Source organism: Episyrphus balteatus, chromosome 4 (genome assembly GCF_945859705.1).
Source record: "Episyrphus balteatus chromosome 4, idEpiBalt1.1, whole genome shotgun sequence".
Taxonomy (NCBI): Eukaryota; Metazoa; Arthropoda; class Insecta; order Diptera; family Syrphidae; genus Episyrphus; species Episyrphus balteatus.
The window spans coordinates 15,853,794-15,879,318 of record NC_079137.1 but is presented as its reverse complement, the minus strand read 5'-3'; the positions used below and the strand labels follow the sequence as shown (position 1 = coordinate 15,879,318).

The 25,525-nt window shown below is 31.3% G+C and overlaps 1 protein-coding gene across 3 annotated transcripts in view; it reads right to left on the bottom strand.

Moving 5' to 3' along the window:
* Window positions 1–22,390, bottom strand: part of LOC129918052 (uncharacterized) — a 196,267-nt gene extending 173,877 nt beyond the window's left edge. For all 3 annotated transcript variants that reach the window (XM_055998379.1, XM_055998381.1, XM_055998380.1), the window contains exons 1-2: window positions 21,517–22,390; window positions 288–394 (exon numbers count right to left, since the gene is read on the bottom strand). In XM_055998379.1, coding sequence (XP_055854354.1) covers window positions 288–313 — 26 coding nt within the window. In that variant the 5' untranslated portion in view covers window positions 314–394; window positions 21,517–22,390. The remainder of the gene's footprint in view (window positions 1–287; window positions 395–21,516) is intronic.
* Between the last annotated feature and the right edge of the window lie 3,135 nt (window positions 22,391–25,525).

Genomic DNA, 25,525 nt, shown 5'->3' with positions numbered 1-25,525 from the left:
GCAGCTCTAGCCAGTAATCCACTTCTATTACAACTCGGAACGGTGTCCAGCATTGGCAAGCGAAAGAAGAGAGAATTGGATGAGAAACTAGTGATGCATTCGAGAGCTTATCGTTCGCACAGAAGGAATTAATATGTGGATTTGCTATGTTCATGTTGTTTTGCTTTTTTTGTTTGATTTTTGTTTTTGATTCGAAATAAATTCAATTGAACGGAAAATGGTTTTTTGAGATTTCCATACAAAATTGTTTTTTGGCGAAATATTCGTGAAGGAAATTAAAGACTTACCGCAAAATCACTTCGTCTGATGTCATTGTTATAGTTGCATACTTTCAGGCTTGGAAAAATTTGTTGTTTTTCTCGGTTTGCAGGAAAATTGAAGATAGAAACTCCTTCTGAAACAAAACAAAAAAAAATATATATATAAACAATCAGTTTTAAATAAAATAATTCTGTTATAACATTTTAACACATTTAATCTGTATTTATGTACCTACATTACATGCGCCATGTGCGTACAAATGATTTTGTTTCATTAATAAAAGAGATGTATGTACATATGTATGTAAATAAACTATTTATTTACCTTTTAAATATTTGTTAAACTTTTTTTGCATTTAAAATAATTAAATGGTTTTTATTTGAATCCATACTATTTTAATTGAACTTAATAAATATTTACCAAATTTTTGCTTATTTTACAAAAAAAAAATCTAACGAATCAAATTAAATTACTATTTTTGAAAATAATTTTTTGTTGACACTAAAATCAAATATATGTAAAAAGAATTATCAGAGAAGTAGATGCAAAGTATTAAGTGATTCTAAATTTATTAAAAAAAAAATTGCATCAATAGCAAAACCATCATCTTAAGTTATATTGCTGGGTTATTCTGATGGGCGAAAATCAGCATTCCGTGTTTCTATTCAAATGGAAATAATTTTCAGGCTTAGCTATTCCAGTGTAATTTTTAAATTTTACCTTTGGGAGTACATATTTGGTACTTCCAATTTTTTTTTAAATTTTTTTCTCTAAAGTTTTTTTTTTAAGGAAAGAAATAATAGAGTATGTACAAATTTCACTAGGTCTCCAAAATCTGAATAAAAGGGCCATTGAAAAAATTTTAGCTACGTCAATTTTCAACCGATTTAGTGGATTTACATATTTTTTCTCAATCGATACTCAACCGATTTTCATAATAAATACCAATACCGATTTGGAAATAATTATCATTGTTAAGAAGTTTAGAAGTTACATGTTTTAGTGCAATTATGTGTATTAATAGATGTCAAATTGGAAAAAATAGAAAAAACAGCATTTTGGACAGTCTTGAGCTCATGAAATAGATTTTATCTTTATCTAAACCACGTTTTTGAACATCGTTGGTATACATATTATATCAATATCAATATCTTCTAATCACATAAAAACACTGAATTTGGATGACGACGCATCACGATGCTAGAATTTTTACAATGCCTGGCTATTTTATACCCAAAAGTTGCAAATAAAAACTATGTCATTTTACAATAAGCCCTATAAAATGTACCTGGTAAAAAAAAGTTTTTTTTTTTAATTTGGTTTATAAGTTATAAACGGCACTTGTCATAAAACCGCTCTCTCTTTTTCGTAAATGAATTAACCGATTTTAAGGGATTAAGAAGCAGTAATATTGAGTTCTAAATTTTCGTTAACCCCATTATTGGATTTTAAAAAAATAAAATTTTTCGAAATTGGGTTCATGAATTTTTTTTTTATGTGTGGTCGAATACAAATTTCCTAATACCAATCATACCAATCTTTTTTTTAATCTGAACAAATTTTAGAAGTGAGAGAATTCGGAACCAAAGCATTTTATAATGGGATAATTACTCAGTTCAAATGGTGTTCTTTTGAGAAAAATGAATAGTTTGATTTAAATTTAATTATAAACAATACGAAATACATAACATAAGAACATAATTTTCAACTGAATCTCATAATAAAACAAAAATAAATTACAAGCATATATCGTTTATTGCAATACTAAAACCAGAAGTTCATTAAACCCAAAAACAAAAGAAACATTTTGAATAAATGAACGAACCACACTGATCACGATAAAGAATAAGTATTGCTTGTTCTCTATGCATCTCTCCTTTATTAAAAGAAAGACCAAATACAAAAAAGGAACGTAACAAAATGCATTTTTGAGTATAAAAATCAAATAAATAAAAACTAAATAGAGTACGTATACACCACAGTGCACGTGACAACGTGTAAATAATGTGAATTACAACATTGGCCTTAGTTTAGTGCAGTGCAATAACACCCGTGGCAATAACGCCTGCAGGTGTTATTACCCAAACGAAAAGGAAATATCCCCTGCAGGCTTTATTTCCTTTTTAATATGGCAACTACACCCGTAGGTGTTATAGTCTTTTCTTATTTTCTTCAGTTTTAACTGACTCACTTTATAAAAAAAAAATTGCAATGCTACATGCCATATACCTTGAGGAAGGTATGGGGGGCATGCTGCCCCCCTGCTTGGGCACACTATAGGATTTTAGGTGGGTGCGAGGTTGGGTGTAAGCAAATTTTCTTGGAATCCCAAAACAAATGTTTACATACCCAACCTTGTCCCCACTCCAAATCCTATAGTGAGCCCAAGCAGGGGGGTTGCAGGGGGGTTGCAGGGGGACAGCATGCCCCCCGATACCTTCGTCAAATTTTAAATGCCTTATGACAAGTGAAAGTGCTTATTATTAACATTCAGAATGAAAAAAACAACTGTGGGGCTTAATGCCTTTTCGATGTAGGTGTTATTGCCACTTTTAAAAGGAAATTAAGCCTGCAGGGGATATTTCCCTTTCGTTTAGGTAATAACACCTGCAGGCGTTATTGCCGCGGGTGTTATTGCACTGCACCCTTAGTTTAGTGTATTAGCAACGCAGTCAAACTTATTAACCAAAAAGTTATGGAAATTTTAAGATGCTTCTCAGGGATTTTTACTTTTATAATATTGAATAACTACATAGATTTTCACAAATTCTAAAGCTATGATTACACGGTCAACGAAATCGGTCAACGCGTTGACTCTCTGACGTAAAAATGACGTCACAATCTGTCATCAAACTCCTGTCATTGCGTTGACTGGTACGATGACTCTCGCGTTGACACACATTTTTGGGTCATCGCATTGACTATTTTCGATGACCGTGTAATCTCTCTGTCAATGCTATTGGGACGCGTTGACAGGATTTTAGGACTGGGTGTCATCGCAATTAGTGATGGGAACTATCGAATAAAAACTATCAAACTATCGATAGTTGTAAAATATTCATTCATTCGATAGTTTAAAATCATTCATTCGAATAGTTTTTTCGTTCGATAGTTTTTTATTCGATAGTTTTTTCGTTCGAATAGTTTTTTCATTCGATAGTTTTTTCATTCGAATAGTTTTTTCAAACGATAGTTTTTTATTCGATAGTTTTTTCATTCGAATAGTTTTTTTTCAAACGATAGTTTTTTCATTTGAATTTTTTTATATTCAGTTACTGTTTTCTTTCAGACTATTAGATTGTTTTTTTTTTTTTTTTATTCAGTCATAATTTTATTTTTCTACTATTTGCTTTTTCTCTTGATTTCACAATTTAATTGTAAATGATTTTATCTGCATTTGAAGAAAGGACTGAAGGAAGATGAATGATGATACACATATTGTGTGATCTTCCAAATGATATCTTGAAAGTTTTTCAGGACTGAATTTATGTGTTTTATGTTGGAGTGCCCAAATTTTCAAAACAAAGGCGGTAAAGAAAAAGAAAGGCAGCACGGTGCATGAAAAGAATAGAAGTTATCTGTCGGTCCGTGCGGTGTCATAAAAAAGTGACAAAAGAGAAAAAAATAACTCTTTGACCTGGAAAGCGGAACATGTTCATTGTTCAGCCAGTGTATAGTTTATGATCCTAATTATTGGGAAAACCCATCTTTTCAATCACTTGACGAGACATGGCGCCGGAAGAAGCAAAACATTCGCGCACGCACAAACAGCAGGTATATGTGTCAACAAGTGGATTTTGTAAAGGGTTGTTAATGGGTTAGACAACAATATGATGCAACTGTGTGGTTGGTTTGGATTATTGTAGGTAGGTATATACTTTTGATACTTGCAATTTTGCATGTGGACGAGCAAAAATAGAATGTGTAAGAAAAGGAAACAAATCCTTTCCAGTGGTCATTTCTCGACTATTTTTTTTTTTACGTTTTTTATATTATGTACTTCAATGTATGATGGATGCTTCTTTAAGATGAAATCGGATAAAAAGTGAAAAACTTGATAAAATATTATTTTTAAATAGCAATTTTGATATCTAAAAGTTTTTTTTGTTCGATACATTAATTGATATTCATTTTAATTAATATGTTTTTTCTTATTAATTTTTGTTTTTTTAGTTTTTATAGTTCCAAAGTTTATAAAAATTTCTTGTTCTTTTTTACTATTTAATATTTTTGTTATTTTTCCTTAAATATATATATGCAGTTCTTATGTATTAAAATGAAAATTTTGTGTTCTTTTGGTTATACGAGACATATTAAAATTTTGTTTCTTTTTGTGCGCAAATGTTTTGCCTCAGTGTGGGTTTTCCACTGTATTCGTTTTAATTTAAATCATATCATATTTTAGCAAAAATTGAGCTATCTTTTCGCAACATAGAAAAAATTTAGCAACAACCATCTTCCTTTCTGATTCAGTACTTGTAATTTATTATTTAATGTAACCTCAGTTGAGAAAAAGTATTTAAATTCTAGTTAAAAAACTGCAAACAGTGAAATAAAGTATGTCCTTTTCCTTTACAAGGTCAATATATTAGTAAAAACTGGAAAAAAATAAATCGGATGAAAAAATTGTGAGTACAAAATAACTGAATATTTGATAGTTTTTATTCGATAGTTTATTCGATAGTTTTTATTCAATAGTTTATTCGATAGTTTTTAGTCGATAGTTTGTTCGATAGTTTATTCGATAGTTTTTATTCGATAGTTTTATTCGATAGTTTTTATTCGAATGAATGAATGAATGAATGAATGAATGAACTATTCGATAGTTTAAATCATTCAGTTACTAACTATCGATAGTTCAAATCATTCGATAGTTCCCATCACTAATCGCAATGACCCTGTCCCAGCGTTGACGGGGCAGAATTTAATACCGTGTCATCGTTTCAGAATGACATTGTTTTTTTGTATAGAAATGTGATGAAAGTTGGATTGGAAACATTTTTTGTAGGGCGATTTTTTGAATGATGTACCGTTTTAGAGGGAGGGGGTTCTCATGTCATCATTTCACCTTTTTGTTTTTTTTTTTTTACAAAAAAAACTTTTCCGTATGTCCATGGCATCCATGTTGGATGCAAAAAATTTTTTTTACAAAAAAAACCAAAAACCATTTGTATATTCTAAGCTACATTTTAAGACCATAACCATTAATATTGGGTGCCGCGTTCCTATGCTATAAGCGTTTGAAGGTGGCCGTATTGATTTTTTTTCGATTTTTTTAAAATCAAATGTCGAAACTTTTTTATTTTTTTTTCTAATTTTTAGACAAAACTTTGGTAATTTTACATTTATATTTGTTCAACAATCTTATTAGAATTCATTTAAGACTTTTATCTTAAAAATGCATTGCGTATATCTCGAAATATTTCAATTTCAATGCGACCATGTCAAACAAATTTTCGTTGAATTTTTCTATGAAAGCTTTTTTCAAATCTCATTTTCTCCGCTTTTTTTGTTTACAAAATATTTTTGGAAAATTTAAATTTTTGCTTTGTGTCAAACCGTGTGATCAACAAAGTTTTGTGAGCCAACGCATTGACACTGCTAAGTAAACGTCACGTTGACACACCTGCGGGTCAACGTAAATTAGCACAACAATGACGCAATAGTGTCAATCGTGTGATAGTCAATGTTTTATGCATTGACACTGTGAACGTTGACGGTGAGATGACAGAGAGAATATGGATTTTTTCTTGACGTCAGAGAGTCAACGCGTTGACCGATTTCGTTGACCGTGTAATCATAGCTTAATAGTTTAACAACTGTCAAGTCAAATCACTTAGCTTTCTAGAAAACTAATAAATATACATACATAAGTTGTTATTTATTTAAATGACAACAAAAACAAAGCTTAAAGAAATATATTTTCGTTTTTTTATTTTCAGATCATTTGCATAAGCTTTGGTCAATAATTCACACCCTAAAAATACCATGACAATTCCACAAACATGAGATATATATTTTTATACCGCAAGAATGTTTCTTTAACAGTAAGTAAAATTTCAAATAAAAAAATACAGCTATACATAGAGATTAGATGAAATACATTATCAATTTATAAAACCGCATCCATAACCGCTCACAAACAAAGATACCCAATAATCCAGTCTCCACAAAAAAAATATATATTTATTGGATCATAAAAGACCAATTAACGAGAAAATTATTTATAATTCAGTTTATTCACTTCTGGAAGCGGAATAAATGATGGATGTTTTTGTGGTTTCTTTTAAAATTAAATAACTTGCCGACAAAAGTATAAAGATACAATGAATTGGTTAATTTAATCTGAACCACAAATTTGCGTTCAACACGTATGGATGTATATGGAATATGCATCTAGATCGCCTTTTCAGAGGCAAGTTTGCTCGGCTCTTACTTCAAGTTGCACGTGCCTTACGTTATTTTTAACAAATAAAAAATAGAACTATAACAATAATGCATACAATTTGTAACTTGTATCTTGATCAAAACTGTGAATCATATCTTTTGCAATGTCCGTTCAGGACCGGACTTATCATTTTGTACCGAAACCGAAATTTGTTGCCACAAAAATAAAGCTGATGAGTCTCTAGAATATTTCATTTATTAAAGTGATTCCGTTACTATTGATCAACTTCATGATAGAACTGAAACTGATCATCAGGAATATAGAGATAATCCAGCACTATGACAAAAAGTATTTAAAACCACTTTTCAATAGAATTTTATTCATGATGATCCAGGAAATAATTTCCCACAGCATCAGTTGAAATAGGAATTCGATTCAGACTGTCTTGAATTAGAGGGGATTTCCCAAAAAAGGGTGCGTCACGATTATGAATTTCGATGCCAGCATTTTTTTCTTTTTTTCTTATTTTGTATGAACCCTCATCATATTAAGAGTATAAATTGACATTGGGTGCGTATGCGTATGTTTGTGTTGGAATAATAATATTCTACTTGATGTATTTACAAGACGAATGGGAGTAGAAATATTTCTGCTAGCAGTGAAAGCAGCAATTGCAGTTAATTCATTAAGCTCATTTGTCATTGCATTTCACTGCATCATCAGAAAGGAATACATATGTATCTTTTCATCTTGAGTAGACGATGGATCACTTCTGTTGGGTGGGTGTGTTTTTTTTCATGAAGCAATACAAGGATAAGTTCATTTGTCTTAATTCACTTAGACATCAACTATTATCAGTTTAAAACATTGCGAAATAAGAAGTAGCATACATAAATAATGCAAATAAGTAATGAATGAGATATTGTTTATAATGTAGCTGGAAATTTAAATGAAAAAACATACTTTCGACTTACTTTATGTTAAACCCACATTCATAAATTTAATTAACAATGAAAATTGTTCTTGAGGTCATGCAGATGTTGACATCATATCTCAGAATTCATTTTTTGTTCGACTTTGTAACAAGAGACTTAAACATAATATGTTGTATGAACCAGACTCATGCAGTATACAAAAAATATAAAAAAACTTGAAACTATCCTTTATTTTGAATTTGAAAGGTATTTTAAAAATGTTATTTTTTTCTGCGTTTTAGCAAAATAGGTAAAATTCTAGATGTACGTAAAATAACATCAAATTGTGGGTGGTTTAAGAAGTTAACCACTTTTTAACCTGATTTTGGGACTTTGAAAAAAAAAATGGCAATTCTGTCGAAGTTGAATATTGCTGCGTTTTTTTTTTTTACCTTACAATGTTTGAACAGGTGTATTTTTTGCATTATATCAATAAAATTCCCGAAAAAAATTTAAAACCTCGTCTTCTAAAACATTTTTTTTAAATCCCGTCTTCTAAATTCCCGCATATTAAAAATCCTAATCAATTATGTATATTTAACAAAAAAAAATTCATTAAGTTTAATAAAAAAAAAATCATGAGAAATAGAGCAAAAATAAGTAAAACTGTTTTTTGCTTCGTATATAGCCGACAGTGTACTTACATTATGAAAACAGGGGTGAAATCGGCTAACGCGAAAGTCTATAATAGATAGTCAAATCAACGATTTATGGAGCAAAATTATCGTTTTTTTGCTATCAACTATCGACTACAGCGTTAGCCGATTCCGCCCCAGTATTACTTTGATCATTGATTTAAGTTTATTTTTTGTTTCGTTTTAAAAGATTACTACTTTACTTAATATATACTTTTGAAGTGAAAACTTCTTTAGTATCGTACTGATTTTAAACAAGATGAAACGAAAAAGCGACATGAAAATTGATCATAAAAAATTGTTTCAATAGATAGATGAATGAAATTTATACAGTAGATAGGTAACTTATAACTGTGCACAATTTCAATTAATTTCATATTCAAAATTCTGAGATAACGGTGAAAAGATGTTCTTTTTCTAAACACGTTATATCTTTTGATCACACATAATGGTACGTGCTCTACAAGTTATATAACCTTTAATGGAAAAACTTGAAAAATACCTCAAAACACCTGTGAAGATCTGTTGCCGATGACCAGCCACCAGTCTAGAAGTACGGTAATCTCAGTTTGAAATTTCGACTTGCTTTTATACTTTTTCGTTTGCTACACACACGGGGCTCATCGTTTTATAAGACTATATCACGTCAAAAAGGCAATACAAAAGAGAGCACGTATACGCCACAGTGAATGTGGATAATTTGAATTAAAACTTTAATCTTTAAGCTAACAAATCCTAATCAAAATTAAACAAACTCTTTATCTTCTTGTCGTCAGTAAATTCTAACACACCAAAACGTCATTAAATACATAGATTTCTACCTTTAAAGATTTTTACTTTGTCAACCATGAAAAATGTTTGGTATCATTTATTTTTTTTCATTGATATTAAGGCTTGGCTACACCGGAGGGTATGCGGTAGCGGTACGGGTAGCGTTAACGATATTTGTATGAAAAAAATTCCACATCTGAACGTTGATATGTCAGTTTGGAATTTTTTTCATACAAGTACCGTTACCTCTACCCGTACCGCTACCGCATACCCTCCGATGTGGCCAAGCCTTTAAGAAAATAAAATCTTCAAAATCGGAGCTGATTCTTAAACAATGTTTTTTACCTTTATTGTTACTCCTGACTAACCTACTAACTTAAATTGCCATTCTTTGTCCCTTTTATTTGATAAAAAAGAAATGACCACATATGTATGTATGTAATTAAAATTTCAAGCTGCTTAAATTTCGGTTTTATACAGACTCGGCTGGAAAACGAAATGAATAAATAAGTACTGGTAAGTTTTGAGACTGAAATGTCAGAAATCTGACCAGGTCCTCGTTAAAAAAGCTGGAGTACAAATAATAATTACGCAGTAATTCCAGTAGAATTATAGAATTCGAATTACTAAAATTGAAAATACATAAATTATGTCGATCTACTTCAATTAACCACGTGGAACAGTTATTATAACTAACTTCTTTCTTAATTAGGTAATAGAAGATCAAAGGTAGGTACTGTTTTTCTAATTTCACACAACTATTTTTAATTTGTTTTTTTTTTATTTCTTTGTTGCTATTCAAAGTCTTATATAAGGTATTTTTTTTTTTTTACTTTACTTCAAGTACCTATTGTTATTCACAGCGGCTTCCGCTCTGACCATTTCCTCAGCTAATAAAGATAAAAAAAATATCTCGACAGCATTTTCGGAGGTTCCAACTCAAAACATTATTTTTTTATTTGTGTGTTTTTTTTTTAATTCGTTTTATGTCAACATATTCGCGTGTCTGGTTTTCAAAAAGACAAACAACAACCTTGTCATTCATGTTGTCTGATTTAATACACGAAAATAAGTAGTAAAATAGCAAGCTTCTTTGTGTTGAGTGTCAGCATGATTCACTTTAAGAAATTCTCTTTTAATGTAAATTTGGCAATAAATTTTAATTCCCCTTTTAACGTTATAACCCATTGAAATCACAGAAATCGAGAAAAAAAATAAATAGAAGCAAAATAAAATCAAAATTATCTTTGTTTTATTTAATTTAAAAACTCAGGAAAAAAAATAAAGAAAAACCAAACTTTCAACTTGAACGCTTACATAAACTCATTTTCCCATCAATTGAGTCAACTCTTTAGAGTCATTGCACCCTATTCGTAGATATACGACCAAACAACGCACGACGAACGAGGCCGCGGCCGACCGACCGACGAAGGCATGGATTGGAAAACCAAAGACCCAAAGTAGTCGCTCCACTGGCCACCACCATCATCATCATTATCATCATCATCAACTCACTCTTGTTTGTCTATGGGAAGCCTTTCCAAGTCACAAGTGAATAAAACAAAAGAAGAATGTATAAACAAATTCGCCAGATAAATTAAATACGTGGGATATTATCATTATGTCCAGAAATTCCCCCTAAAGAGTTTTAAGAACCCATCCCCATCCCAGGGGCAAGAACAAGGAATAGTGCAAAATAAAACGACAACAACAACAATAAAAGTGCGTATTCGATCGAATGGAGTACCTACGCTCAAACGGAACGGAACATATTCGACCGACTAATCCAGCACAGACACACTGAAATATTATTGTCTTGGCAAGTGGTTTCTTGGACGCATCCGTTTCGTCTGAATGTCTGCTTGTCTGTCCTCTATTCAAGTGGTCAGTAACTCACTTGGTTTTTTTTTTTCTTCTCTTATTTAGCTGAATTGGCACATAATGGTGAAGTGTCATTAGACTGGCACTGGGCATGGGCAGAAATGCAATATTGCTCCTGAGTAAGTGAAAAACCTGTCTTGTACTTTTACGTTTAACGGGTTAAGTATTTTTGTGGAATTTATTTTCCTTCCTTATTTGCAGTCTTAATTAATTCGTTTTCTAAATATGAGTTTTTATTTCAAAGCAAATTATGAAAACGTGGTGAGAATTTTGACATCTAAAACGTTGGGTTATTTTGAGTAAGGTTTTATTGATGGTTTGCAATCGATTTATTATTCTCATATCTCTTTGAAAGCACATGTGTGGAATACTTAAACAATATAAAGTAGGTAGTGCAAAGGCAAGTTTTGTAATAAGTTTTGGTACTTTAACAAAAAGTCCAAAGTTGCTCGGAAATTCTGTTGGTTTTAGGAAATGTAGTGAATTCAATTATTAACTAGTAACACAAACACAATGCTTTAGAAGAATTCCAGTACGAAAAATAAAGAATCTCGATACTGAATAGGTAGTATATAAGTAATAACTATTAAATAAGAAGACATAGTACTGTCGTTAAAGCCTCTAGCCCGGAAAGACATAGTAGCAAGACCTTTCTTCCTTTTGGTGGAACGAAGACTTGTCTAATCTGAAGAAAACGACTATAAAAATCTTCAACATCTACCACAAACAGAAAAAATTCTATCAACACTATAAAGACTGCTTAAGAGTCTATATAATTATGTACCATAGCATCATCAAAAAAGTAAAGCTGCGAGAAATACTGCTATTTTATAGATGATGCAATATAAGATTCTGCCAGGTTAAGCAAAACATTATCCCTCTTTCATTTAAAACCCTGAGGAATCCTGGCCAATATCTCTAGCTCAGGGTACTTATTTTCCAGGTTGCCTCAGAAGTGAACATAAATCCAACCTTGCTGTCAGTTACAGCAGAGCTTGCAAGCCCCAGACCTGTTGGTTTTGAATATATCTCCTAAACATAGGGTGGACAAACGATGATTTCTGGTTTGTATCTATTTCTCGAGGTGAGCAAAGGATTGTCATTTTTAATAAAAAAAAAAAACTAATTTTGAAATTTTCAGTACATTCACTGTGGTGTATGCGTAATTTTATTTTTGAATTTTCAGTACAAAATTTCTTTTTTGAAGATTTCCTAAACGTAGGGTGGTATATGTAAATAACGTGACCCAGCAAACATTATATTAATGTATATAAGGATCTATATATTCATTTAAACAACGTACATGTTGCACCTTGAAACTGGTCTACCACCACTGTATATGTACACTCTTGAGTTACACTTCTCATACATAATAAAGACTTTAAATCACCCTAATCATCGCCTCACAAATAAAATCGCTTTGCATCTTAAAAACAGAAATGAACAATTTTTTTCGGAATGGAGTAGACTGAGCCTCGAGCATGATGTACAACTCAAGCTAGAAAATGAAGTTTATTTAAGAATAAACCTGCAAATTCTTTTAAGTAAAATTGAAAATTCAGCTAGAAATGCTTTCATCGAACAATGTCAACAAAGTCAAACAAGAAGCTTCTATAAGGTTTTAAACCATTTCCTGGGAGAAAACAACTACTTTAATGACCAGAATAGTCTAGATGTTATCAGTACTATCTTTAAAGCGAGAGGCGAACTCCTCAGACTAAACTACATACCCTACATAAGGGAACAAAATACGGAATGTACCTTGTGCAATATGAGAACTAGAGAAGACATATGTCATTTCATAGGCATCTGTCCTATCTTCAACTCAATCAGAAGATCAATCTGGAGAAAAAATACTCTTACTGGAGATGAAATTCAGGGTATACTAAATGGCGATAACTAGACACTTCTTTACTGCTACATCAAAACTGCCTATAAATATCGAAATCAAATCATAAGTGAAGCTTTTTGATCCTGCCTTTAATTTTATATTCATATAATTCCTTTTTTTTTATTTTTGTATTAGTTTATTTACTTGTTATTAATGTAAACTTTACTTAAAACCAATTCATACTTTTTATTAAGAAATTTTAAAAGCTCTCTTTTTCGGCTGACGGCACATGCCAATGCTCTTTTGTGAAAAATTTTATACCAAACTATGTAATTACTTCTTATAAATGTAAATAAAAATCACACTTACTACTACTACTATTCATTTAAATGATTATTTTCTTAATCATGTCTGAATCATAAATATGATTGCAATATGATTCATTTTAATGTTAGTATGTATTCAGTATTCCTTCATTGCATTAAATTCGTTATTTTTACTCATTTGTTATTTTTCTTTAAGTTTTTATATTTTTATTTCAATTTTTATAACAATAAATCGTTATAATCACGAAATAACCCGTATCTATATTAAAACTACATCCACTTTTGTCGCAATCACATGTCTAAACTTTCGTCCGCTTTCATCAAGATATTTTAAGAACTGATAATACACCATCCAAGCCAAACTTTTGTGGCGACAATGCTTCGTTATCATCACCCCTTTGTAAAAGAAGACAAAAGGACGAAAAAATCTCTATATCAAGACTAAAACATTCACATTCATTCATGAAAATCTGGCCCACCTATAATAAGTTCAGAACAAATGATTTTCTCTTCAGAATGGGCTAGATGGTTAAAAATTGAGGCGTGAGGGATCTCGTATGGCAAGCATTAGAACTCATGAGATTCCATAAGCACATACATGAACAGAACTAAATCTGAAGAAATAGAATATGGCTCGTACACCAATACCTCTATTATGGAATTGTATGGGGAAAAATATTATGTCACCTTGCACTAGATTTCAGCACATTTTGGTGTTCCGAAATCCGATGAACCCGAACACCAACATACCAAACACTGAAACAATCAAAACCTATTAGACTATAAGCTTTTTTTCAATGATAATGATCTCTGCATTATAAAAAGCGTAATGAAGTATCTACATATTATACAGGGTGTCCCAAAAGTTAACGTCGAAACGAAAACGGTAGATAGGGTAGGTGGTGACAGTTATCAGAAAAATAATAAAAAAAATCGCAGCCATATATTTTGGGAGTTATGGGCATTTGAAAAAAAGTCGAAAAAATGGTCACCCTGTGACGGTTTTTCATGCGCCGTGACTACAAATCTTAATTTTTCTCATTTTTTTCTTTTGTTACGGAACCTTGAATAACCCTGCTATCAAATGCATTCAAAAATTTTAACTCAGCTGTATCAGTTTTAAAGAAAATATTACTTTTTTACCCAACTAAGTACTAAAAAATTTTACATGACTCTAATTCAATGAGCCGTAGTGTAAACAAAATACACTACGATATTTCGGCAAGTTGCCTTAAAAGTTGGTGTGTTCAATTCTCTTTTCAAAATGGTACAACATTGTTGGGAATATTCCATAAATAACCGAGATAAATTTTTTTTCTTAAGAAATCCGACTTTTTTATGAGGTAATTTTTCCATATTATTCAAGTTTTGTACCCTTTCAGAACCTTTCAGAATACAAAAACTCAAATAATATGGAAAAATTACCTAAAAAAAAGTCGGATTTTACATGACCCTATCTACCGTTTTCGTTTCGACGTTAACTTTTGGGACACCCTGTATAATATATTTAATAATTTAAAAGTTACCTAACTGTAAGTATTTATTTCGAACAGTCTTCAACTTCTGAAAATTATTTAGACCCACTGTCTAACTAGATAATCGTCTCAGGAAATCTATTAATAACGAATTTACAATTTTCTCAAGTTCCCAAGGACTTGTGTGAAAAAAGTCAAAGAGTTAACCTACTTTCAAAAATTGACTTGTATTTATGCAAAAAGACTAGAAAATTTCTCATTATCTAATCAACATACGACAAACACACTAATACTCCTCTTCCGTAATTATGTCTAATTATGTCTTTCAACTTGTTAAAGGCTCCATACAAGCCCGAGAGTCTCAGTTCAGATATATGCAACTCATATGATACATCACGTCCATCTCACACTTAATTGGAATTTAATTATTTTCTTTGTAATTTATTTGTCAAGAAACGACTGAAATTAGTTGACAGTGCGTATCTCTGTCACATGTGGTATATTTATGTTACTACACATTTTTTGTGCTGCAATCACTTTCCCCGCTCTGCTTCGCCAACCAGCAACGGCAAACGGCAACCTCATGCAACGCAATTGAAATCAATTGAATGCTAATTCTACCGCCACCGAGCCGGCAAAATAATCCTACAACATAAGGTAGTGTAGTCATAATAAAAACACAACATCAGAACAGTATTATACACCAGGAGAATTGAATGTGAGCTCAGACGTTCAGACATTTCACTGTAAATTGATATGCAGCGGGTGTTGCGTTTTTTAATAAATATTTTTGCGGGCTGCTTCCAGTGAAAAATGAAATCGAAACACGGATTTCGATTGCCATCCATCAGTGGGACGGGAATGCAGCAAGCAGCACTAAGAATATTTGCCTAGTCTTTGAGTTTTTGGGTCTTTTGTAAGTGTGAAGCCTTCAGACAATGATGGCAGATGTAGACGCCACACGTCGTCGTCGTCGTTGTCGTCACTGTACTCGTCGATACCATGTCGTTGACGATGTATTTGGTGTTTTAAATATCATCAACCCCCCCAGTTCGGGGTTAAAGTTGAAGAAACCTATTTATTATGCATGCGACAACGATGACGAAATGCTTAATGCGGGTTTTGAATTTTTAGGAAGACTATCTTACACACCCCTTATAGATAGCATATATGGGGGAAAAAGGGAATCTCCGTCTCCGATCGAATACAGTTAAATTAATCAGAATGGATTTTTGATTAGCGTTTCTCGCGTGCCGTGTCAGAAAGGAAACACATTGTTGCCACGTCTAGTTCATCGACATGAGTAAAGGGAAATTAATTTTAATTTATTGTTTTACAATAGCAACATTGACTGGTATGGGTTTTTTATTCAATTTTAAAATAGAACTCAACGGTTTGTTGCTATTTACATAGGTACATAATCTGAAACACAAAACAAATCGGAAATCTATCCCAATTGAATTAAACAATAGCAACTTTTGAAGGAGTTTTTTGAGTCGAACAATCAGGAAATACATTCAAAAGAGAAATGCAGTTATCAAAAGTTTTCAACAATATCCAGACTGAGGAAAGAATACTCAAGCTAACATAGACTCCCAAAAAACGCCTACAGAAGAAATCTTTAAATGCAAACATCACAACTTTGGTAAACAATTTCAACTTTGGAAGACTGCACTCCAATGATACCACCAGAGCCTATAAATATGGCTTACCTCTACTAGAAACTGTGCAAGCCATCAAAGCTGCACTGAAATATGTACTAGCTTTCCAACAGTCATTTTGAAGAAAACGTTCACTCTGTTTCGGAATTTAGAAGCTTAAGCCTGAGGACCTCAATGTTAAAGATGCGAATTCAAGATTTAAGCTGTTTGTTAAGCCGGCTTTGTTTTGAAGAACTTTCTGCTTAATTTCTTGTTTCTTTTGAATTGAAAACTCTCCAAAAGTAATGCCGATATGAATGGTTAAAAAAGCTCATACAAATTTAAAAAGAATGGGAAATGGGAAAACAAAAGCAAAGAAAATACAGGGGGGTCATTCCGTAATTTTAAAAACGATAATCGAATCGATGATAATCGTTTTACAGTTTGAGAATCTTTAAAGCTATTTTAAGTCAATTCTGATTCAATATTTCCTAAATAGTTTATATAAATAAAAGTTTTCTTATCCTCAGAAGTCGTATTAGTCTAGGTGATTTAGTAGTTGCCTCTTACTCGGGTGTCCAAGGTTCGATTCCAGAAATTGAAATTGTTTTTTATTTTTTTATTTTCTCAATAATCGTCAATAAATAAACGATAGCTAAATAGGTCTCGTTTTTGGAGAATTTATTCGTTTTTGGATGCAATATTTGATTTTTTTAAAGTGTTTATTGATTTATTCCAATCACCGATTAATTTGCAAACTCCACAACCAAAAAAAATATTAATCATTAATTTCTACAAATAACCATAATGTTAGAGTAAATAATTATTTTAATATGTGCATCGAAAAACTATTCGTTTTTTAATACAAGATATAGGCGGAATGTATGTTGAACGGCGGCCGTTGTTTAAATTAAAAGTTTCTTATACTAAAACGAACGCTTCTTTGGATAGGCGAAAGTTTTGAAAAAATCTGTGAGAATTATTATCAAAATGGTCATGTACACTTATATATGCGTTGGAAGAGACAAAGGATTTGATTTGTCTCTAAGTTGCCTTCTTAATCGTATCGTACCTATATGATTTTTGAAAATTTTCATTTTCCAAAATTAGTTCGTTTAAACGTCGAAAAATTTTGCTATAGCTGGATCAATATGAATTTTTTTAATGACCCAAAAGTCAAAACTTACATACATATGTTACACATATTAAAATAATTTACTCTAACATTATGGTTATTTGTAGAAATTAATGATTAATATTTTTTTTGGTTGTGGAGTTTGCAAATTAATCGGTGATTGGAATAAATCAATAAACACTTTAAAAAAATCAAATATTGCATCCAAAAACGAATAAATTCTCCAAAAACGAGACCTATTTAGCTATCGTTAATTTATTGACGATTATTGACGATTATTGAGAAAATAAAAAAAAAAAAAAAACAATTTCAATTTCTGGAATCGAACCTTGGACACCCGAGTAAGAGGCAACTACTAAATCACCTAGACTAATACGACTTCTGAGGATAAGAAAACTTTTATTTATATAAACTATTTAGGAAATATTGAATCAGAATTGACTTAAAATAGCTTTAAAGATTCTCAAACTGTAAAACGATTATCATCGATTCGATTATCGTTTTTAAAATTACGGAATGACCCCCCAGATAATTTTATTTGCTTCTGGGGTGAGATTCTGTATGGCGAAAACGAACAAACGTTTTCGTGTGTGCGAAAGGTTTGATTCATACAACTTGAAAAACGAAAGAATATGTTCTGTATCTGTCGCAAGTTTTCTTTCGTTTTTCAAAAACGAACGATCGTTTTCGTTTCGTTTTTTATAGAATGTACCCCCTGATTTATTCTGCACACACAGCATTTATGGTCTACTTCCTTACTCTTCCCTTTGTTGTCAAACTTAATTTATATAACATACAACGAACCATTTTTTGATTAGAACGAAAAGAAAAATTCGAACAATTCTTTTAGCCAGAGACTTGGGTTCGTATCCCAGCATCGACCACCACAGAAGATTTTTGCTTTAGGAGTAATGCATCTTGCGAGATATTGAAAACGGTAAATTGCAAGTTTCCCTACATCAATAAATGAGCTACTTGAAAAGGATATACAAAAACTGCGTCACTTTGATGAGGCCGTTGTGAAAATTTCGTTGTAGGTGTTCACATCAGCGATTTTTTTCAATATTTTGGTTGCAATATTTACGAAAGTTTTATAAATAACTCTTTTCAACTAATTTCAATCACAAATGGGTTCCGGAAAAACGTTGACTATGGCAGAAAGAAGACAAATAGGTGCTTTCAAGGATAAAGGACTTTCAAGCGAGAAAAAAGCAAGGAGACTGAACAGAAGTAAGACACTTGTAGACAACTATCTTGCTGATCCTCAAAACTATGGAAAAAAAAAAAACAAAAATGACGCATAGCCCACGCAACAACATCCCGAGAAAAGCAGTTAATTTTACGTATTGCTTCAAATTCCACTCAACCAGCTACTAATATAAGATTCAAAAGCTGAGTATCAGCTAGTATTTCGACAGTCCGAAGGATAATAAAAAAGATGGTACTATCCCCAGAGAAGAAAACTAAAAAAAAAATAAAAACTGTTCTAAGGGACTGTACACAGGGAACTGCGAATGAACTTTGCAACAGAACGTGTCGCTTATAGCAGTGAATGAAAACGTCTTTTCGGATGAAAAAAGTTTAACCTTGACGGCCCCGATGGTAACAACTTTTATTTCCATGATTTAAGAAAAGAGGAACTAATTTTTGGAAGACATCACAGCCGTACATCAGGTGTCATGGTGTGGGGAGCTATCATCTACTATAGCAAAATCGAGTTGGAGTTTCCAAAGATAAAAAATATTTTTAGACCTCTGCCTCGGATTTTGCAACAAAACAATGTTCCATCCACTATTAATGGGTCAAAAGCTGGTTTTTTTCAGAGAACGTAAGGCTTTTGCCATGGCCGCCCTTTTCACCAATCTCCGTGAAGCCAGAAATCCGACCTCAAAATGTTTGAACCAAACTTGTCTAATTCGTTTGTCCACCGTATGTCCATTAGGGTGGGTCAAAAAAATCGAAAATTTTTTTTTTGATTTGGTACTCCGAAAAATCGATTGCTAGACCCCTCTAGAATATACACACCAAATATGAGCTCTTTATATTAATGGGAAGGTCCTCCGCTTTGCAGTTTTCCATTTTTACATTAAGCTTCTACTAAAAAAGAAGAATTTTTTTATTAATTGACTTTTTAGCAAATTTCTTTTCATATTCTTGTAGGAAATTGAACGCTCTACAAAAAAGGCCTTATACACTTTTTTCGTTTATCTAACCGTTGAATAGATATTTGAGGGCCAAAAATCGAGAAAATCTTTAAAAATTCGTTTTTTGTTCTTAATTTTGTAACAAATTGAAAAATTATAATGATCAAACGCGCAAGACATATTCTTGTTGGAAATTGATTGCTCCACAAAAAAGGTCTTAATAACTTTTTTCATTAATCTAACCATTCTAAAGATATTCGAGGTCAAAGTTAAAAAAAAATATAAAAACATTTTATATTTTTAAAAAATTTCAAATTCACTGAAACTTCATTGTTTTCAAATTAGCAAGATATATTCTTGTAGGGGATTAAACGTTCTACAAAAAATTCCTTGGAATGAAATTGATTGCTTTTACCGTTTAGAAGATATTCGTATCCAAACCAATGCTCACTGATTTCAATAGTTTTCTTATGACCCGTATGCATTGCGATTTGGATACGAATATCTTCTAAACGGTTAAAGCAATCAATTTCATTCCAAGGAATTTTTTGTAGAACGTTTAATCCCCTACAAGAATATATCTTGCTAATTTGAAAACAATGAAGTTTCAGTGAATTTGAAATTTTTTAAAAATATAAAATGTTTTTATATTTTTTTTTAACTTTGACCTCGAATATCTTTAGAATGGTTAGATTAATGAAAAAAGTTATTAAGACCTTTTTTGTGGAACAATCAATTTCCAACAAGAATATGTCTTGCGTGTTTGATCATTATAATTTTTCAATTTGTTACAAAATTAAGAACAAAAAACGAATTTTTAAAGATTTTCTCGATTTTTGGCCCTCAAATATCTATTCAACGGTTAGATAAACGAAAAAAGTGTATAAGGCCTTTTTTGTAGAGCGTTCAATTTCCTACAAGAATATGAAAAGAAATTTGCTAAAAAGTCAATTAATAAAAAAATTCTTTTTTTTTAGTAGAAGCTTAATGTAAAAATGGAAAATTGCAAAGCGGAGGACCTTCCCATTAATATAAAGAGCTCATATTTGGTGTGTATATTCTAGAGGGGTCTAGCAATTGATTTTTCGGAGTACCAAATCAAAAAAAAAAATTTCGATTTTTTTGACCCACCCTAATGTCCATGTTTGTCTACCCAAAATTTTCGTTTGTCCCGCCTTCAAGAAAAATTTTAGAGCACATTCTTTTTTTTATAAGAAGCCTGACAAATCGTCTAAAACGCTCAAATTTTGAGATAGACGTATAAAACCAACTGCAATCGTTTGTAAACCTCGAGTTCTATATAAATACCAAATATTATCGTTTTTCCACCCTCCTTTACTTTAGAAGTAATTCAAAAAACAAATTTTGCTCTGAAAAATTGAAATTCCCCTAAAATCCCCACAAATTTTAAAAAATTCAAACTGCTGTCGTTTGTCCACCTAGAGTTCTTTACGTATTCCAAAAAGAATTTTTGTATAGGAACTCCCATACAAAATATAATTTTTTCTAAAATCGCCAAAAAATATTTTTTTTTTTTTTTTCAAATATTTAAACGGCCATCATCGTTTGTCCACCTCGAGAAATGGATACAAACCAAAAATCATCGTTAGTCCACCCTACGTTTAGGAGATATTAAAAAAACAAATTTTCAAAATTCCTTTTTCACCGAACTTGAGCATAATGGAAAACGTATGGTCATAGCAATCTAGAAAAGTTTATGAAGGCAGTAGGCAATTTCTAATTGAACCTATCCGTGATGCCAAGGATGAGATTTCACTTGACTATTTAAAAAAATATTTGTGATTTAATTCCAAACCGTTTAATAGAGGTCATATCAAAAATTGAGGTCCATACTCATTATAAATGAAAAAAAAACTTAATAAATAAATGTTCGAAAGTCTGCTTATAAAAAAAAGTATTTTTGAAGAAGTATAAAGACTGAAAAGCTTTTTGTACGCATTTTTTTTTTTTTTCATTATACGTACTTATAATATCATAATCTAGTTGAATTATCTACATCTACACAATACAAATATAAAGTTTTAAATTGCTTACCAAAAATTTGTGTATAGCTTTAATATCCAATTTAGTTTTGATGGGTGTGTTGTCACTGTCAACTATTAAATTATTTCACTTTCTCCAACTTATTCGCTTGCTTTTTCTATAAACCACCCACACACACGTTACAATTCTAAATATTTATTGAATTGTATTTTTTTTTTTATTATTTACAAACATTTACTGTTGCACAAAATAAAAATATTGGCAACATTCCAAAACAACACAATCAGCTAATAGTCATCACTTTTTCAAAACAATTTTCACCTTGAGCAAACTGGAACACAAAAAATGACGAAGTTGAATAAAAATTTCCCTTAGCATTTTTTATCACTGTATGATGAATTTAAATAAAAAAAAGAAATAATGGATTTTATATGATTATTATATTTTTTTTTTTTTTCCTTTTTAATTCATAGAATCACTCATTATCAAGAATCGTGTTACAGATACTATTGCCTCTTTTTTTAATACAACTTGTTTTTTTTTTTATTATTATTATGACGTGCAGGGTAAACAATTACATCTTTTGTTTTCTTTTTTTATTGTTGTTGTAGGTACTTCCTCTTTAATTATTTCTATCTTTTCTTTTCAAGTACGATTATTATATTTTCCAGTTGGAGTTGATTATATTATTCAAGGTATAAAAAAAAACGAAAACACAGAAGAATTAAGATGTTTTATGGTGTTATTTACACATTGTATGCCATTTTCTATAATAGGGATGCAGACACAGTAAAAAAAACACTCAAGTGAATTTTTTTATGAATAACAGAAAGATACACTTTAGTTATGCATATTATTTTCAAAATATTTTTTCCTTTTAACTAACGGAAAACATTTTATTATACAATTTCGTTCATTAGCTTTTAATATCGGAAACTGAAATATAATTAAAATTTCACTTGCAATGAGTATGGGATATTTGTTTGCATTTGTTTAAAAATAAAGACCGGTAAAGAGTAAAAATATCCACATTACACGGTATAACAGTGTGCAATTTTATGAATCTAGATGGGAAAAAATGTATTTATTAATTAACAAAATCAAAATAATTGAATAGAGCTGGCGCAACAGATGCTGAGAATTTGGAGAAATCACTTCTGCTATCTCTATAATGACGATAATGAAACAAACTCCGTCGAAAGGCATATTGCACCATTCAAAGTTGACGATGAAAGCCAAAATTTCCGTCCCCCCAATTTTGGCGAAGTTAAGGAAGTCATATCCAAGCTTATATCAAATAAAGCTGCTGAAGCTCATGGACTCACTGCCGATCTATTAAAGCAAGAGGCGATGATCTAGTTAGGAGTATGCATCAACTCATCTGCTGAATATAGTCGGAAGGAGACCATTTTAACTACGTCAAATACAAAGAAATCAGTCTCCTTTACATCGCCTATAAGATCTTCTCCGTTGTATCATGTGAAAGTTTGAAGCCCATCGTCATCAATTTGATAGATCCTTAACAGTATGGCTTTAGACGCCAAAAATGAGTTTAACGGTCCAAGAGGGCAAAACCAGTAAAGATCTTCGTCCACCTACACGGAAAAAAACACCACCTAAAATTAAGCGGATCTCTGGATGGTTTTTTGGCACGATAACTTCCGCCTTAAGTTAAGCGAAAATCCACTTAATTTTAGATGAAAAATCTTCTTATTATCATAAAAATAATGATTTTCATCTTAAGTGAAGTCTATTTTCGCTTAATTTAAGACGATAGTCTTCTTGGCAAAAAAACACGCAAAAATCCTCTTAATTTTAGGAGGGCTTTTTCTCTGAGTTTGCTACGTTATTAGTACAGACAAAAAAGAAAAATTATTTTAGAAAAGTTTTTGTGTAACCGAACGTGTTTTTTTATTTTACACGAATAATGGAAAATAAGAATGTAAATTATGACACAAAGTTGTGCGCGCACGTATTCATTATGGTTACTCCTCATTTTTTCATAAACATGACGAAGCAATTCGTTCGATTTTGACTAAGCTTCTGTCAATAATAGTTGCATCTTAAGATATTAATCAAATCTACTGCACTTCTTCAAATAAAATTGCAACCGTTTTAAGGAAATAATAAACCAATTCCTTTGTAATATATAGTATTGAAATGTACAAAATCTGCTCTTAACTCAAAACCAGCTCTAAAAAAGCTGCAAAACACCAAGATTAATACTGTTTAACCCTTTCGGACCCAGCGTTACTCTCATGTAACATTTTAAAATACACTTCACGTCACTTGAATAGAAACAACAATTTTTTTTTAGAAAATACCGATTGGCGCTTCGGTGAGGTAACTTAGTAGATTTTTGGTTTTGCATTTTCAAAGAGGAATTTTTAATAAACAATGTTGTAAAAACAAAAAACCCAAAACAGAAACCGTATGGCTACTAGTTGCGTTTTTTCGCATTACTTCACAAAAAACAGTGTTTTTTTTGCGTCACTTGAATAGAAACAAGCTCTTAAATTAGATAAAAATGATGAAAAATCATGGACAATACTAATTTTTGTAAAGCAGTCTTAAACTTTGACATTATTTGCACATTATAACCAATTATGGGCTACGAGCTACCATTATGCATCACAGAAAATGCATAAATAGAATTAAACATTGAAAATGCACTTGTACTGTACACAATCGTGGACCTAATTGGAGAAAGTGACTATAGTGTTTGGTAACTTCTTACAAATTAAGAAAATGACATTTTCTAGAATTTAAGGTTTGAATAAGTGAAATAAACTTTCGTTTTCATCCGCAATGCATCTGTTTTGTTTCTATTGCGTTGTTTTTTTCTGGAACTCTCCTTGTGCAATCTCTAAGAGGGTTGTTTTTAAACGTTCCTAAACTTCCCAAGAGCTTCTTCCATTATTTCTTTGTAAAAGTTTGCGTCTTTTTTCGAAGCGTGAAGCTTCAATTTTCCTATTGCACATCATAAAAACAAAGCGTATTACTATAACACATTTTATTGCCCTTTATTGGCGATGCGATAAAAGTTATTCTTTCATAAACCAATGAAATAGGACTAATATTAACGTGGTCCATCTGAGTTGGTATGTTTCCTTTAAAAAACCACTCTTTACCTCACTTCTTTTCAGTTCGAATGCAACTATAAAATAGTTAACTTTTTTGTAATCTTGGTAGAACTTAAAATGTTGTTATTTTGCATTTTGAGGCTTTTTTAATGTTGTGCACCTTTTATAACTTCCATGATGGAACAAACCAACACATTACCATCGCACTAACACCACGTTTTTGACCGATTTTAGCGGCAAATTGAAGGAAATTGCTGCTAGTTTTTAAATTATTTTTTTCTCTGCTCTTGATTTGGGTCTCACCTGTCTTATTTTTTTATTCAATCACTAGTTTACGATATTTCAAAAATATTATCATACAAATTTGGCAAATTTTCCAATATCTTTCGCGATTTTGCATAGTGCAAGTGCATTTCCAGTGTTAGCTGCTATTTATGCATTTTCTGTGATGCCTAATGGTAGCTCGTAGCCCATAATTGGTTATAATGTGCAAATAATGTCAAAGTTTAAGACTGCTTTACTAAAATCAGTGTTGTCCATGATTTTTCATCATTTTTATCTAATTTAAGAGCTTGTTTCTATTCAAGTGACGCAAAAAAAACACTGTTTTTTGTGAAGTAATGCGAAAAAACGCAACTAGTAGCCATACGGTTTCTGTTTTGAGTTTTTTGTTTTTACAACATTGTTTGTTAAAAGTTCCTCTTTGAAAATGCAAAACCAAAATCCTACTAAGTTACCTCACCGAAGCGCCAATCGGTATTTTCTAAAGAAAAATTGTTGTTTCTATTCAAGTGACGCGAAGTGTATGTAACATTGTAAAAAATATTAAATTAAACAATTTTTTAGGTTACGATGGCTTAATTGAAAGATAATAATGCCTAGTTACTGGATTATTACAAAAAGTTAGTCAAATATCATACCTTTAATTTGTTTTTAATTGAGAAAGGGACTGAAATTCACATTTTTTTTTTTTTGCA